Here is a 16,276-nt window from a genome sequence, read left to right on the forward strand (position 1 = left end):
ATATATATATCACAGACACACCAAAAGTTAGATATTATTTCCTCACCAAAGTTAGAGATTGAGGAGCATTCGTAAAAATGTCACTTTAACGTGATCCATTTGGACAGCTCACATTGCTTAATGAGGTAGCAAATTCATTTTTTCTGCTGTGGAACAGACATAGTGGATGATGTGATTCTATGCAAAATATATGAAGCCATTACTAGAAAAATGCATGAGTTTCAATAGTTGGAGGGGGGAAAAAGTATCTCATTGCATGGAGGCTATCCCCATTCTTTACAAGGGAGCGTCTTTCTCTCACACACACATACATACACACACACACACACACACACACAGACACACACACATAAAATGCAAAAGACAGCAAAGGCAACTGATGAAAACCATTTTTGTTCCATCACAAAGAACTAGGTCACCCTCTCATAATTGTCAATCATGCAATAAATCTCTCTGTGTCACAAATGAATACGGCATTGGAAATGAGACAAAGCTTATTGGCATGCTATGTCAGCTTGACTCAATTCATCCTCCTTTTCACACAAGACCATTCATATGTGAAGTTGTGCGAGAGTGTCTCTCTCTCTTTCACATTTGCTCTGTCTCTTTCTCTCTCTCACACACACACAATCGCGCTCTTGCTCACTGAGCAATTCACATGGACACACTTGGACACAAGCAGACACACTCACAAGCTCCTAATGTTAAAGTTACACAGGGTTAACGTATGTGGACCAACCATTTCAGCCAAGGGTTGCTTTATTGTCATAACCATGTTTATTTTCCATAGAGGTCTCACTGTATTTTCTGCATTAGTGTGTAACTACTACGAACATACACAAGTAACAGCACATTGCTTTCAGGGAATTAGCACATGCATGGACAGAGTTTGACTCAAGAGTTAGACTTAAGATCACAGTTAATGTGACTCCTATAAAACATTGTTATTTTTATTATGTTTGCTTCTTCTTATTTTTTTCCAGCTGATAACAGCTTATTTTTTATCTTTGAAACTTAATGGAACTGAACTGACTACTAACCCTTGTTGCATACCAGGTGTACAGTGGTCTATTTTGTGCTATCTGATTGGCTGCGAGCATTGGCTTGACACAGCACTACAGCTTCATCCACAGAGGTTTGAGTCACGTCTCCGAGGACCCGACTGTCACTCTTTAAGAGGAGGGTAATAATAGCCGGGCGCCACAGCAAGTGGTGGCACAGGCGATTTTAAAGAAACATCAGGGAGACGGTGACATTTGAGTCTAGGAAGAGAGAAACCTAAGCACTGCAACCAATAAAGACTCCCACCAATATTCTCACTAGGCTTACAAGGAGAGAGACAGAAGCAGAGAGAGAGGGTGAAAGGCAAAGAGAGATGTCAGTGTTAGATGAAAATGTGTTGACCTGGTGATATTGATACCCTGCTCATAACCTCTACAGGTGTGCAATGTCGTCAGGAAGCAGCTCTGGGTGTGGCTATCTCTATGGATAACAGCCAAAATTGCAGACCTTATCGTTTTACCGTACAGAGAATGAGCTGTCTCGTTCACTTTGAACCGCTGACAACTGAAATGATTCTGCATTGAAAACAGAGCCACATGAATACATTCATACACAGCACAGTGTAGACAAAGTTCTTTTTTTCTTTAACGTTTGTTTTCCTTTTATTTTTAACTAGAACTTTCAAGAAGATATTGGAACGGGTTGTTAAAAATGCTAATATATCAGCTACTTACTTTTTTCTTAATTTTCTAATTTAAAAAATATTAAGCTTGCGATGACCTTAAGATTAATGACTGAAGCTTGATTGAGCAGATTTAACAAGGTTATAGTGATTTTTTTTTGTCATCATTTGATAGACAGATCTGGAACAATCTGCTGATCAGTGTCCAATGGCGCTGCTAGAACTATTCCTTTAGAAGTGACCTTTAATTGTATTAAGAGAACAATCTGGAACTAAGCATTTACAGCGCACTGATATTACATTACACTGATTGCACAAAAATGTGTTAAAGTGGAAAGGACTAACTTACTTTGACATCAGTATTGTTGGCATCATGATTATTTACTCGTGATGGCTTAGTTTAACTTAAATTTAAATAATGTATTTACTTTAAAAGTCTAAAACTCTAAAGCTCTAAAACCAGACCCAAGAGAGCCGTTTAGGGCCTAGCTTGTTGGCTCAACAGGAACTTATTTCATGCACATTGTTAGTTACAATTCAATGCAACAAACTGACTGCATTAAGTGTTTCTGGTGTCTAAGGAAATTCAGATTTCACGTAAATAGCTGTGGGGCCTTTCTTAGTTTTTCATCAGAAGGTATTGACTGAGCAGATACTTTGAACTACCATAGAATGTGCTGCTAGTCTCAAGTGTCATTAGCTTCAGGGCTTTTCCAGCTAGCGCCAGGTAAAGATTAGATAACAATCAGCCCTTTAATAGATACTGTTGGAGGCACAGGAGCTGTTCCTGTGCTGCACCGTTCATCTGAAGCTAACAACAGAAGAAGAGAGAGTGGAAGCCGATGTCATTTCCTCCCTGATTTCTTCTCTGTGATGTACCGCTGAGCCCAGCAAGGAACACGGCTGTTGTTAAATTACATGTAACTGTTGGCTCAAACTAGTGGCAACGTACAGTGTGTGTCGATCTGTCTCTCAATTCAAAGTACTTTACATAAGACCTAAAGGCATTCGGAAAGATGTAAAAGGCAATATAAAAAGACACATTTATAGAATTTGAAGAGAGTAAAACAATAACATAAGCCATTAAAATAAAATAACACACAGTAAGACAAATCAAAATAGAGTAAAAATCACAGTGCAAGATATTTATAAATAGTATCAACTTAATAAAATGTAGTGGAAAACAAAAGTTTTAAAGCTTCAGTGGGTAACTTATTTGATTTTAATGAATGTCCGTTACATTCAAACCCTTGCCTAATAGGTTGCAACAACGCTAATCAGGACTATCAGCTCCACACAACTCTCTCTGTATTTCTCGGTATGGCTATGTTCAGAAGATTGTGTCGTCCGGGGACTTCGGCACATAGAAACTCAAGTGAAGAAAATTACCACTTCAGAAGAGTCCATCATGTTTTTGAATTGTCCGTGTAGTTCTTGGCTACTAGCAACTGCGTGGGGAGGGATGGGGGCTGTGCAAACCCACAGAAGGCTTGTATCATGTGGGCGCGCCGACAGTTTTGTTGCTTTCAGCCTTGATTTAAAAGAACCGAAAGTTGAGCAGATCTCCAGTTTTCTTGGCGCACAAAAACTGAACGCTGCGTCTCCGTGTTTAGTTGTGATTCTGGGGACAGTAAGACCTGTCCCCAGACAATCTGAGAGTTCTGAATGGTTCTTCAGGGAGCAGCAGGCCATGAATGTATTTTGTCCCTAAACCACTCAGTGCTTTATTAACCAACAGTAGCATTTTAAAACCAACCGTTGACAAACAGGAAGCTAATGTAAAGATTCTGAGGATTGGATTGATTAGCATTCTGTATCCGCTGCAGCGTGAAGACAGCAGTCGCGCCTAGCCTACTGAAGATAAATGCATTGGACAACTCATACACTGCTGCTGATCTCAAAGCTTTTAAAATTCTGGATGCTTTACCAGTTCTTTGTAGCTGACTGGGTTACAGGTACACTATGCTAAGCTAACAGCAAGGGGAGGTACCTCATTATGGCAAAGATTATGTGTTAATTGTCAATTATGACAAATAATTGTAACATCTAGCATTCTTCTTATCAGTGATTATATTCGTTGGGTTCGCTGTGTATGTTAAGATTTGACCGGTGGATCTTACAACGCGATGGGCAGCAGCTAGTAAGCCGTCCAAAGCTAGCTGCAGCTAGCTGGTGGGCTAGCCGGGGTAGGAGCTCCGCAGACCCACATTTAACTTGTTTTTTTTTACTTTATTGAAGCTTGTTTGCGTGCCATGTCATCTTTGAATTCACCAATATTTTGTATGTGTGTTGAGTTAAACGACTTATACCTAACTAGCTAGCTAGCTAGGTCAGTAACCGATGATAGTTAGCTATGTGGTGGGTCATCGTCCGGTTGACATGTTAGCACGAACAGCTGGTTAGCATGGTAGCTAGCTGGTGAGGATACTTTTATTATTATTTATCAGTCATTCAAAACAGAAAGGCAATAGATACACATGCTTGTGTTGGTGAGAATTACCATATAATATATAATTATATATAACACATTATATTTTAGGCATTTTGAAAAACAAATTTGCATATTTTATTATTACTTTGATTATTTGGGTATGAAAAGTTTGTAATTAAAAACTAAATCTGAGTCTTTGCATGCATCGACTCTGCAGTCACTTGCCATAAAAAATGTAATAGCCAAATCCTAAAATTGTCATATTAAACTTGACACAAGATGTAATTTTTGTTGCATGATATTGGTAAAAAATTATATATATATATATATATATAGGACAGTGCATTTACATAGGGTCTTTCCTAACTTTCAGTAACATGAGAAAAAAGTTGTGCTATTATAATATGAAATGAATAACTTCACTGAAATTCCAAAAGTACAAAGGGCTTTTTGTTAGATGACATTCCTTTCTTAATATACTTCAATTATTAGGAGGAGTCCTTTGTATTAAGAAAGAGCTCCAAAAACATTGACACTGGAGGAATAACATCTGCATGTTTACTCAGGAGAAGATTCATCCCTGATAGCCTTCACGAAAATGAAGAGAGAGAGAAAAAACAAGTGGAGGAAATTTGTGGAATCCCATCTGAGATTGCTTCCCTAATGGATTTCTTTTCCTGTCAGCTCAGACGAGAAATGAAGCCGGGGAAAATTAACTCCTGATACAGCTACGCTGAATTAGACAGAGAGGGGGGAAAAACTACATACTTTTTAAGGATTCCAGCCTTGTCATTTTCAATTTTCTGCTCTTTGGTCATGCTTGTATTCAGATTCCCCAACATCTATTCGCCATATCAATCCTAATTAGACAATCTGGGCCCACGAAGGATGGGAGCAGAGTTATTTGCATAATTTAATCATAAATACTCAGTGATACATATTTCCAAATGCATTTGTACAATTATCTTTTCATCCTTGGGGCAAAAGTATTAATATGATTAGGCAATAATTCTTTAAAAAAGGGGGGAAATAGGAAACCAGCAAGTGTGCACTCTTTTTTAAACTCCAGCTTTGGGCTATATGAAAAATTAATTAATTTCTGAGGAAAATCAATTTCTCTATGTGACCATATTAGACAGAGCCAGGCAAAGGCCTGCATTCCTCCTCCAATCAGAAAATCTCATCTGCTCCCTCTAACTTCTGTCAGTAGCATTTAACATCCTGGTATGAGCGCCAGCGACTTCCGCCATGCTCTCTAAATGTGCTGTAATGTGAAGGAGCCCGTGAGTAAAGACAAGCAAGGGAGCACTGACTGGGAAAAGAGGAGAACGGAAATCAGAGTGACCAAAATCTATTGCTGGCATGTCAGGCAATCAGTCTCAAGTGTAAAATCATCAGGTAAAATTACTGTTAACAAATCTAGTTTAATATGCTAGATAAGGCATATTGACAGATAGATTTTAAACAGCTTAAGTCTGTTGTCTATACAAATCAAAGCTAATACCCCTTTATGGTTGTTGAGCATAGTAAAAAATAGGTCATTTTAATATGCTAATTAACATGGAGAGACCTGATGTCTCGTTGTGATTTCAGACCATTTCATTTGGTAGAGGAATTAATTGGTAATTCAATTGCTGTTGCCGATCAACTAAAGGCATGCAAATAAGATAGGAGCTTGGGCAACTAATGCATCCAACAGGCAAATTAACAATACAGGCCTCTTTGCCATGCAAATAGCCTCTAAATCCACAAATGTCATTAGACAGTGTCAACCAAAGCCTCTTTAACAAGTGAAATCTGGGGTTTCAACAGTCTTGGCTCAGCTGCATTGCAAGCTATAAAAAAAAAAAAAATGTTACTTTTATTAACTGAGCTACTCTGTGGATTTTTCTAAAAAAGTGTTTTAATTTGCACTTGTTCCAGCTGAATAAATGTAAAGTCAATAAAGCGATTTTGATTTTTAAGGAGACTATTTGTTTGCAAAAGAAAATACCTTGCCGCCATCTGCCAACTGCACAGTTGACTTGAGCACATGTACTGTACCTAATCAAATTTAGCAGAGCCCCACTGAAGGATTAAAAATGTTAAAAAAAATATTCATTCTTTTTTTCTTCAATAAGAAAACAACACAAATATGAGGGCCAATTTGACAAGAAAGTACTTGAATAGATTGGGATTTAAACAGCTTTGTATACCATTTTCTCTCTATCTTTCCCTCTCTCTAATCAGGCATCTGTCACTCTGTTTTTGAAGTTATTATCGCCCAAGCTCCCTCTTGGATGTGGTTGCTGGGTGACGGGTATCTTAGCACCCACTCTGACTGGAAATGATTTGAATGGAATCCAGAAATCTCCCTTGAGTACCTGTAAACACATCCGTGCCTTGTAGAAAACAAATATATTTTAAGAGAGCTCAGCAGCGGAGAGGAGGGAGAGAGACAAGCTGGCACCCTCAGTGGCAGCTCACACTGAGCGCTAAACAAAACAATTACCGTCATTTGCAAATATGTGTGTTTAGGCATAAACACTCTTGAAATAGGAACAAGAGAGGTGATAGCTTTCATAACACTTTCTGCCATGTATGTATCAATTAAATGCATCTGTTAAAAAAGGAAGTCATTCCACTGTGACCTGTCACTCGTAACATTTCAGAGATCTGTTTGACTGAAACGAGCCGGGGAAAATCTATTTAAGAAGGGCATGTAAGTGAAAAGCCGTCCCATTCCCAGTGGTGGGACATTGTCTGGGGCGTGTGGTTAACCTTCAAGGGTAGACAATGATTGTCAATTAACTGCTGAATTTCTGCGCCCCAGCATCGGATAGCCTGCCCCCACAAAGCAGACCAATGAGAGATATGCGATATCTCTGCACCGCCCCCTGTGTTATAATAACCTTTCAGAGAGTTCAAGTGTCACACAGCAATAAGAACCTTTTCCATCCCACCACAGGGAAAATGAAAAGGAAAACAAGTAGCTGGAACAGAGGGCTCCTGGAGGGCCAGAGTTATAATGTAGGGGAGATTACTGAATCTGGATCAGTCTGGGAGCGAGAGCTAATCTGGCACAAGATTCCTTAAGAAAATGAAGGGGTCAAAAATGACCCTATTCCTAATTCTTATAAAGATGAACAATAATTACAAAAACACTCAAATATGTCCAATATTAGGCAAAGCAAACATAGTTCAAACACTCACTGTAAAAGTGTGTAAATTAAATGTTCCATTATAAAAACAATTCCTCACCTCAGTTCATCACCAGAATAAATAAAAAATCTTACACTGCATTTTTGTAAAAATACGTTTTCCATTTTAATATGTTCAAAAAGTGTTATGCTATAGGAAGCGTAGTGGGGAACAATTTGGTTGGAGTTTGTCTGTGTCCACATCAAAACTAAAACAGCGGGATGCAGTGGTGCTCTGTGATGCTATTCACATTCACACTGTGTGCAAAATGAGAGTAGTGTTGTTTTAACACAATAGACCGTGGGAGGGAAAAAAACTGCATGTGAAATAGTAAGACCCATTGTACAGGAGTAGTATTCACTTCATTGTTACCACACTGCCAGTGTATAATAAGAGTAGTGACATTGTGGTAAAAGGATGAGATGAAAAGCTAAACTATCTCGGGCAGCAGGCTGTTGTTGTGTAACCTGAGTGGGTTAACCGGTGAACTCAGATACTTTTTAACTGACAACAAGTCGGTGCAAAACGGTACATTGACTTTGGAGAGGGAACTCGTTTTCATCTACAGGGCAACCTGTGTCTTGTTTACTCAGACTGATCATTTTGTCAACAGCAAATCAATGACAGACGGTGTAAAGCGCACATCCCTGCAAATAAAATCAACTCTTTCTAAGTAACAGAGGCCTTTTATCCAGCGGATGCCTCACTGTTCCATGATGTAATTCTCCAAATGGGGCAGGCAGGCGGGCAGGCCGGGTCTGAGTGATTGATTTCAGCCCAGCACCGGGAGTACCTGGCTGCTTTCAGAGACAATTACAGTCCTGTCCATGTGCCTGTAATAGCCCACCACTTTAGCGTCATTAAAGCGACGCGAGGCACTGCATTATCCTTTAACCCCATCACTGGCCATCCTCCCATTGACAACCCGGAGAGTTCAACCACATACTTTGTCACCTGAAGCCCCACGCCAGGCTTGAGGATAGGATCACTGCACGGTATGTTTTTCTCTATAAAGAGGGTGTGAGGGAAAGGGGGGTGTTCTACTCCCTTGATGCTTAATGTAAATGATGCCTTAGCACCAAAGTGCACAGGTGAGTTGTTGAGACAATTACAGCAGGCATGAAAATATGAGGTTGAAGCATATTAAAAACTCCAAATATTGTATGCAGATATGTGAGGCTGACTGTACCGAAGCAAGCATAAAGAGAAGAGAAAAAATGATAGGAAACAATGCTACTAAAAATATTAGTAAACTACATGAGAGAAAAGATTTAAAAAGTATTATATTATTTGTTTTGGTGTAATAATATCTATCGGTCTACTTCAATGTGTGAGTTGTTTGATATGGCATGTTGTGAACAGGCCTAATAGTGCACTTTGCAGATAAAGCAGTGCTATGAGGGTCAAAATGTATCCAACCTCTCATACATACTGTATGGATCTTAATGACACAAAATAGTACAAAAAATGGGTCTGTTTACAGTTTGTGCATGTGTGTTTTGATAGTAAGCATCCATCTAAAAGTCATAATAAAGTTTGATTGCACACTTTAGTTTTCCAAAAGCCTGTATGATTTCACTCTGAGATAACCAAGTGACTCAAAGTGTGTATTGCTATTCTCCACTGATGTGAGCCGTTCCATCATATTTGCATTTCCAGCTCGTTTCTGGGTAGCAGATCAATATGGAATCAATCATAGTGACAGGTAAGATGGTAAATTTGACCAGGCTGAACCATCCTGTGAGACTGAGCGATACATCAAAGCTAGGAGCAACAGGACAGTAAAAATGACTTTTAATCAAATATTGATCTTCACTTAAATCACTCCATATTAAAACATATAAAGCTTACATTTTTTGATTTGGTAATATGGGTTAATGCTTTAATAGACACTTGTATGGTTCACCTCTTTTACTATATATCAATTTCCATGTAACCTTCTTAAAAAAATATAATGCCTGTCAACATTGAAAAAAAAAATTAATTCAAAAATATTCATAAAATTCTGTCAATCTGGATTTTTCTTGTTTACTTTCCAAAATCAGAGTTATCATAATTGAAATAGTATTGCCCCTGTGGCAAGAAAACATAATGAGGCAAAACCTAGTTTTCTTACAGAGCCATAATACAAATTAAGGTTAGCTAAAGGTTTCCTTAAATTAAAAGGCTTTCCAGTAAATGTGACTGGAGTCTTATCTCTGAAATTGTGTTGCAGTGGCAGCTCTACACCTAAAGTTTATTCAACAGTATTGTGAAACGCAGCCGTAGTGTAACCTACATTATCGATTAATTTGTTCTGAGGCAGACAGGCTATCCATCATGGCACAGCATTGCCTTGCACGTGTTAAAAACTTTCACTAAACTTTTTCACAGATGTTGCGCGCTGCCTTCTCCCCGTCTAACAGACAGGTACGTCGCTTGGATGGAGTTTGAAACCCACGCTCACGTATTCACACACACTATTTAACTTCGGACCATCACTTGAACCACTTGTCTTATGTTTTTATTATAAAGGAAAAATGTCTCCCCCTTCCCTGATCCCGCGCCTTTACGCACGGGTGTCCGTAAAGACATTTAAATCAACATGCCGCACAGAGCTCTCCACTAACCTCGCATTAGTGCAGTCGTTGTACAGAGTCTCGAAGTCTTTTCTGGAGATGAGTTTACAGCGGTTCACCCCAGGTTGGATGGCGCCGAGCCCTCTGAGGATGCGGACCTGCTCCACATTGCACACCACCGGCGTGATCTCCAGCCGCTTCAGCTTGGTGTAGACCGTGTGCAGTCCGCCGACCAGGTGCTTCAGGAACAGGTCGAAAGCCTGAGGAAGGCAGATGAGCTCGCTGCCGTCCACGGTGAAAGAGGCCACTTTTGCACCGCGCAACTCGACCATCTTGCACTCGTTGTTTTGCGGTATGTTTTCAACAGGCGACGGGGTTGAGTACACGGGTTTGCCGGGAGGTAGACCCGCGTTCGGGATGCCCGGGCTGCCGGTGGTAAGGAGCTCTGATCTGAACAGGTTCTGTCCGGGTCCGGATGGGGGAGCCAGGGATGGAGATGGTGATGAAGTTGTCGACGGCGGGGACGTCGTCGCGGAGGGAGTCGAGATCGTTGGCGGTGGGACCAGAGGGGTTGGTGGGATCAGAGCAGCCGGTATGGCCATGGTCACCTACAGGAGGGGAAGAGAGTAGCCGAAGTTCAAAGTAGAAAACCCAGCCTGCCGAGACACCCCTAAATGAAAGAATCCACGAGAGTTTAGCTCCTCAGATAAGTTGGGAAGTAAAAAGAGCTGCCGAAAAAAGGCGTGCTGAGTGAGGGTTTTGGGGGGGCTGAGCGGCGGGACAATGATCAAAGATAGGAGGAGGAATGACAGGAGGAAAATGAGCTGAAAAGTGCAGCTCCGCTCTGTGGATGAGTTGTTGTTGTCACACGGTACAGAAAGGGAGGAGCTAGGGGACAGTGGAAGCCTTTGAATAACAGATAATGGGGCTCGGGCTACACTTAAATGGTTCAGGTCTATTAAAATAGTTTATTCCATACAAGAGAGATCCCGTTAAATCGGATCATATTCGTGAACATTTTTTGTTTGTTTTGTTCGTCAAAAAAGCATGCACTCACAAGTTATTCATGAAATGGCAGTTAACACAGCACATTAACAGCCGCAAAGGTTACACCTGCTATCCAACAGTATGCAAACCCACTGCACCACAGTGACCTTATCGACAGTGGATCACTCTAAGTATCATGTTTTTGAAAAAAAAACGTTTGCACTTTGTTTGCTTACATCCTGCAACTATTTAAAGGAATTATGCAAACCCACATTTTTCTTTCGTCCAGGCATTCACACGGCAATGGTTTTTAACTGATCTACTTGTCATTTTTTCTGACTGAGCATGCCAATATGAGTCACAGTTGAAGGTACACACTACCTGTGGGACAGGAAAATATGTCTTGTTTAATTAGTCCTTAATGATTATTGTATTTACATGGTTAAAGTGGCTATTGCTTTTCATATGAAGTAACACCTTGTAAACCTTATATAATTCTACATGCACTGCTTCATTGTTAGTTCACAACTTAATGTCCATTTCAAGTTCAACACCCATGATCACTATTACTTTATGATTTAAGAATTACAGGTGAGCAGGAGACCATGTCAAACAATGGCAACGAAACTATGGAAACAGTGTTAACATTGTTAATGAACTCAAATTAGCTGAAGATAAAGATGACTAATGTGCATACTGTACCTCATTACATTTAACAATTTAAAAGTGGTGTAAGAACACTGGCCGAGTTAAAACCTAAAAAAAAAAAAATCAACATGTAAACAGACATGCATAAAAATGGTAACTGTTTACTTTTCAGGTGTCTTGCACGGGATTGCAGTGTCAACTTAATCCCCCGTACACATACTGCATAACGTCCAGATAGAACATCCGCTTGTTCGAGGGCTGTACTACTTTATGATGCCGAGTAGTGAACCAGGCTTCAACCACCTTAGAGCATGAACTCTCAAACCTTTGCCCAATCTCACAGTACAGGAAAAGAAGGCTAAAGGCAGAGAGCGAGGAAGTGCAGCCCTGTATCATGGGGGTAGGTCGGTCAAGTCCATGTACAATAAAGAGCTCATGCAGTTTACACACATTTTCAACCACTATGGCACATCATAAGTTACAGTAACTTTCTTCCTGCCTTTCTTACAAACCAAACTGTTAGCGCAGGACAGTGGACTATGTAAACATGCAGTTGGATCCTAATTTAGACAGTTCATTAATAGATTGCAATATACTAATAAATTGGACTAGGATATGTTAGATAGGATCAGTAAAAATACTTCTGTGTTCTTTAACTAATGGGAGAAAAACATAATTGGACTTATTGAACTCTGGTTTTCAGAAAGCTTGTTTGAGAGAAAGAAAGACCTTGTTAGTTTAGCAGAGATTAAAGTGATTACGCTTATTAGATTACATTCCCAAACAACCATCAACGGGTCTCGAGATACATACGCAACAGTGTAAGTCTTAGTTCTACTTTTGCTTGCACAATATTTAGACTTTAAGTTCTCTATGTGCTTTTAGATGTACTTCGTATTCATATTAGCTGAATATTGGAGAGTACATCAGCACTTACCATGTCTTCTATAGGTGGAATGAGTGTGATGAGCATCAGTAAGGGTGTTGCTTATTATAGGGTGCATTTGCCTTAATATTCTGTGTATTTGTTTTCCAGTTTTGTAAGCTCAGCTTTAAGATAAGCAGTGTGCCATTTTAAAATTATCATTCAGGGAAAGAGGTAGCTTGTAGTGTAAAATCAATAGCTGCTTAAAATTCATTGCGAGGCAATCCATTTGCCCTTTATGTTGCTAACCTTTCACTTAAATATGCACCATATTAAGATGTCATTATATACAATGAATGTCACAACAGTTTGCCTACTATTTCTCATCTGCTTGGGTTTACTGCAAATCATTGTGCTTGTAATGTCTGAAAAATGACTTTCATTAACATTATGCAGGAAAAAATATATTTGAGCCTGAGTAGCCTAATAGGTATTAAAGGCACCCCAGGATATGTATGATGTTTGGATACAAAGGCCTTTCAACAGACTGGGTGGGCTGCATGTGTCTGACCCTTGTTATGAAAACACAGCGTAACATAAAGTCTGTAAACTGCTGCTGTACATTACGCCATAACACGTTGTTGATATAATTCTGCACAAATGCAAAAGCACCACTGCATGGAAACAATGTATGGGAACCTATCTTGAAGGGATAATTGTTTACTTGTGACAAAATGTCCCAAACGTTTTCTTAAGGCACAGTTAGACTAAGTAGTGGCAGTGTCAAATTGTCCTTTGCAACATAGTTGGAAGTTAGTAACGTGAGCAAAGTTTCAGCATGGCTAAATACTTGGTCAACAAAGTAACATAAACAGTTAACAGAGTTTTCTCAAAAGTACACAGAAGTACAGTACAAGTGGATGAGATTGCAGTAAACAAATGACTATGTCAAAATGTAATCACCCAGCATGATGTATGGCATCAGGAAAGTGTTTCAAAATGTATGGATATGGGACAAGACTTGTGTATGATCAATGACACAGTATATTGTTTGATGTAATAATTTATTCACCCCATAAAGCTTTGATAAAACAATGTTGAAAAGCAATTTAAATTGAATTCATTTAAATGTCAATTCTCATGGTTAGGATTTTTCTATAATTGGCTATTTAATTAAAATTATTTTCATAGTCATTAATACAGCCAGCAACTTGTAGCGCACTGACGTGTTTTAATTACATGGTATTAACAAAATTGATATGCTTTAGAAAGCATGGTGAATAAGAAATAATTAGACCAATCATACATCATCCTCTTATGGACATTAAGTGTATCACAACATAATTGATGAACTTAAAAAACAAGAGAGATAAATAACTTTAATTGAACAGACTTGGTGTACAGAGCTTGGTACAAAGAATCATACTCACGATGTATTATATTTCAGAGGCAATTCATTATCTGTAACATCACTTAGCTCTCTGTGCCCAGCACTCTCTCCTAACCTATGATTACATGACATTTGAAAGCAGTGATACTGTGTAGTCTTTTAAAATGTCCCTTTACCTAGTCTGCATAAATCTTCAAACTGCTTTTCCGCATGGGCAAATGGGAAAGGAAAGGGGGAGCAGCTTTAGACATAAGAATCATTTAGATGCTTGGAATAAAGCACTTATTGATCATGAATATTTGTTTCTCCAAGGTTACACTGCCTTGACCCTATCTATCCTTAGACACCGTCCAACACAAACATGCCACTCTGGGTGAAGGGGAGATGTCAGAGAGCACACTGATAGCAGAGGGTGTGTGATCATTTTTCTACATTGGCCACATCCATTTCTTTCTAATTACAAGTTACAGCATAGTACTTCTCGCATAATGTTAACCCGTTGAGTGTTTAGTGGCAGTTTCTATATTCTTCTCAGAACAACTTACATTTTTTAGTCAAAATCCAAAGTATATGTAATATTTTATTGGAGCTCAAATGATTTGAAATTAATCAGCAACTATTTTGATCAATCAAGGTCAATTAAACTAATCAGCGGACGACTCAATAAGAAAAATAATCTTTAGTTGCAGCCCTACACAAAATTGCATTTCTGGTTCCAAGTTGGGGCCTATACATAATTAGTCAACTACTTTTTAAAGCTTTTTAAAGTTTTATGTACAAAGTCAAGACCTTACTTGTAGCATGTTCAAAACAACACAGGTTGAGTAATAGTGACCAAAGAGACGCATACAACAAAGAACACAGAGAATAAAGTCAGAAAATGAAGAGGGAATCCACATTTAGCGAGAGGTCTGACAAATTAAGTCTACATTAACTGTAGCTATTTATGAAATCACACTTCCTTCAAGAGCAATTATGACATTACAAAATAAGATCATTTAGTACCAATATCTATATGAACACATACAGTAGATATAACCGAGACCTCCATGTACTGTAAATACTGGCGATGTACAAACACAATCTTCACTTCTTGATACAACTGAACTGTCACAGGCAGGATTCAGCTGAGCTAACAGAAAGCTCTTTCTCACAAAGTATGTAAAATAACGGCTTTCTGGTAATGTGACTGCTCAAAAGAGGAGCAAATGGAGTTCAGTTTATTTTCAAAGAGCCTGCCTTACCCACAATTAAGAGTAGTCACGGCCCACATCCTACAGTACTTCATTTGAAGCCACGCAGCTTCCAATATAACTGGGGTGCAAGAAACAGAGAGATTTGTGGATATCTAAATTGCTAAAGCAGAAACCTGTATAAACAGCGGTAATTACCGGGCCATTGACAGTCTCTCAGTGTTGTGCTCATTCTGCCACAGCCGCAGTGATTAAAATGAATCCTCATCGACTTCTCCATTAAAGCGCTGGCAGGAGCGATCCCGTGACCTTTCCCCATTGATTGAACATAACAATCACAATTCAATTGTAATGCAAAGAGAACATTTGTTATAATGTACACGAGATGCATGAGCCATTTCCTGGGAGCGGGGAAGGGTAATCAATGGAGGGACTCTTGGCGTGATGCAAGGAGAATGAGACTGTTTGCAGGCCCTAATTCATACAGCCTGCAGTGTATGATGGAAGGCAATGATATGCATGTAAACACGCTGATTTCTCTCTGCTCATCGTTCAGTAGAATAACAACAAATCCTGATTTCTATATCTATATACACTAACAGCCCCGCGCTGCTATGATTGGCAGTCATGCACATGTACACACAGTCAACACTTCTGGTTCAATCTGAGCTCAAAGTTTGATTCATGTATTGGGTCACGTGGTGATTTCTCTTCTAAATTATCTTTCATAATGAATGAATGAATAAAACAATGACAACTTCCCCATTTTCAAGAGAAGTTACTTAATGTTGCATATGACTTTAGAGAAAACAGGCTGTTGTCATGACACTCGTTGAATTACTAAACAGAAGACTGAGCACCCACATAAACCTATATACCATTGGAACAATTGGGAATGTGTCTATATTGTATGCTCTAGTGATAGTCAAGCAAGGACAAGCTTGTAAAAGCGTAATTACTAATGATTAGCTAAACTCCAGCAAGTGAAAGCCCAACTTGCGCAATCCATGTCCCACAGAAAAGAAAGCATGATAGGCATAACAACCCATCACCGTTCAATACCTCTTTAAAAGCTGCACTCGATCATGTCTTTCAAAAACTGTCTTATGAAGAGTGTATGCGAATGATGTCCTTAGGGGATTTCTTTTTAGAATCAGGAGATTATAGTTTACACGGACATTAAACAGATTAAACCAGCCAGCTCTCTAAAGGCAGTTTATCTAATGGAGAAAATGTGGTATGCTAATTGAGAAATTCCGATGGTAAAATTATATTTCTCTCTCTCTCTTTCTATCTCCCTCTCTCTCTCTCTCTCTTTCTCGCTCTCTCTTTCTCTCTCT

The 16,276-nt window shown here is 39.2% G+C and overlaps 1 protein-coding gene across 10 annotated transcripts in view; it reads right to left on the reverse strand.

Moving 5' to 3' along the window:
* Positions 1-16,276, reverse strand: part of dachd (dachshund d) — a 118,379-nt gene that overhangs the window by 83,965 nt on the left and 18,138 nt on the right. For all 10 annotated transcript variants that reach the window (XM_034885137.1, XM_034885133.1, XM_034885135.1 and 7 more), the window contains exon 3: positions 9,905-10,461. In XM_034885137.1, coding sequence (XP_034741028.1) covers positions 9,905-10,461 — 557 coding nt within the window. The remainder of the gene's footprint in view (positions 1-9,904; positions 10,462-16,276) is intronic.

This window comes from Etheostoma cragini, chromosome 11 (assembly GCF_013103735.1).
Source record: "Etheostoma cragini isolate CJK2018 chromosome 11, CSU_Ecrag_1.0, whole genome shotgun sequence".
Taxonomy (NCBI): Eukaryota; Metazoa; Chordata; class Actinopteri; order Perciformes; family Percidae; genus Etheostoma; species Etheostoma cragini.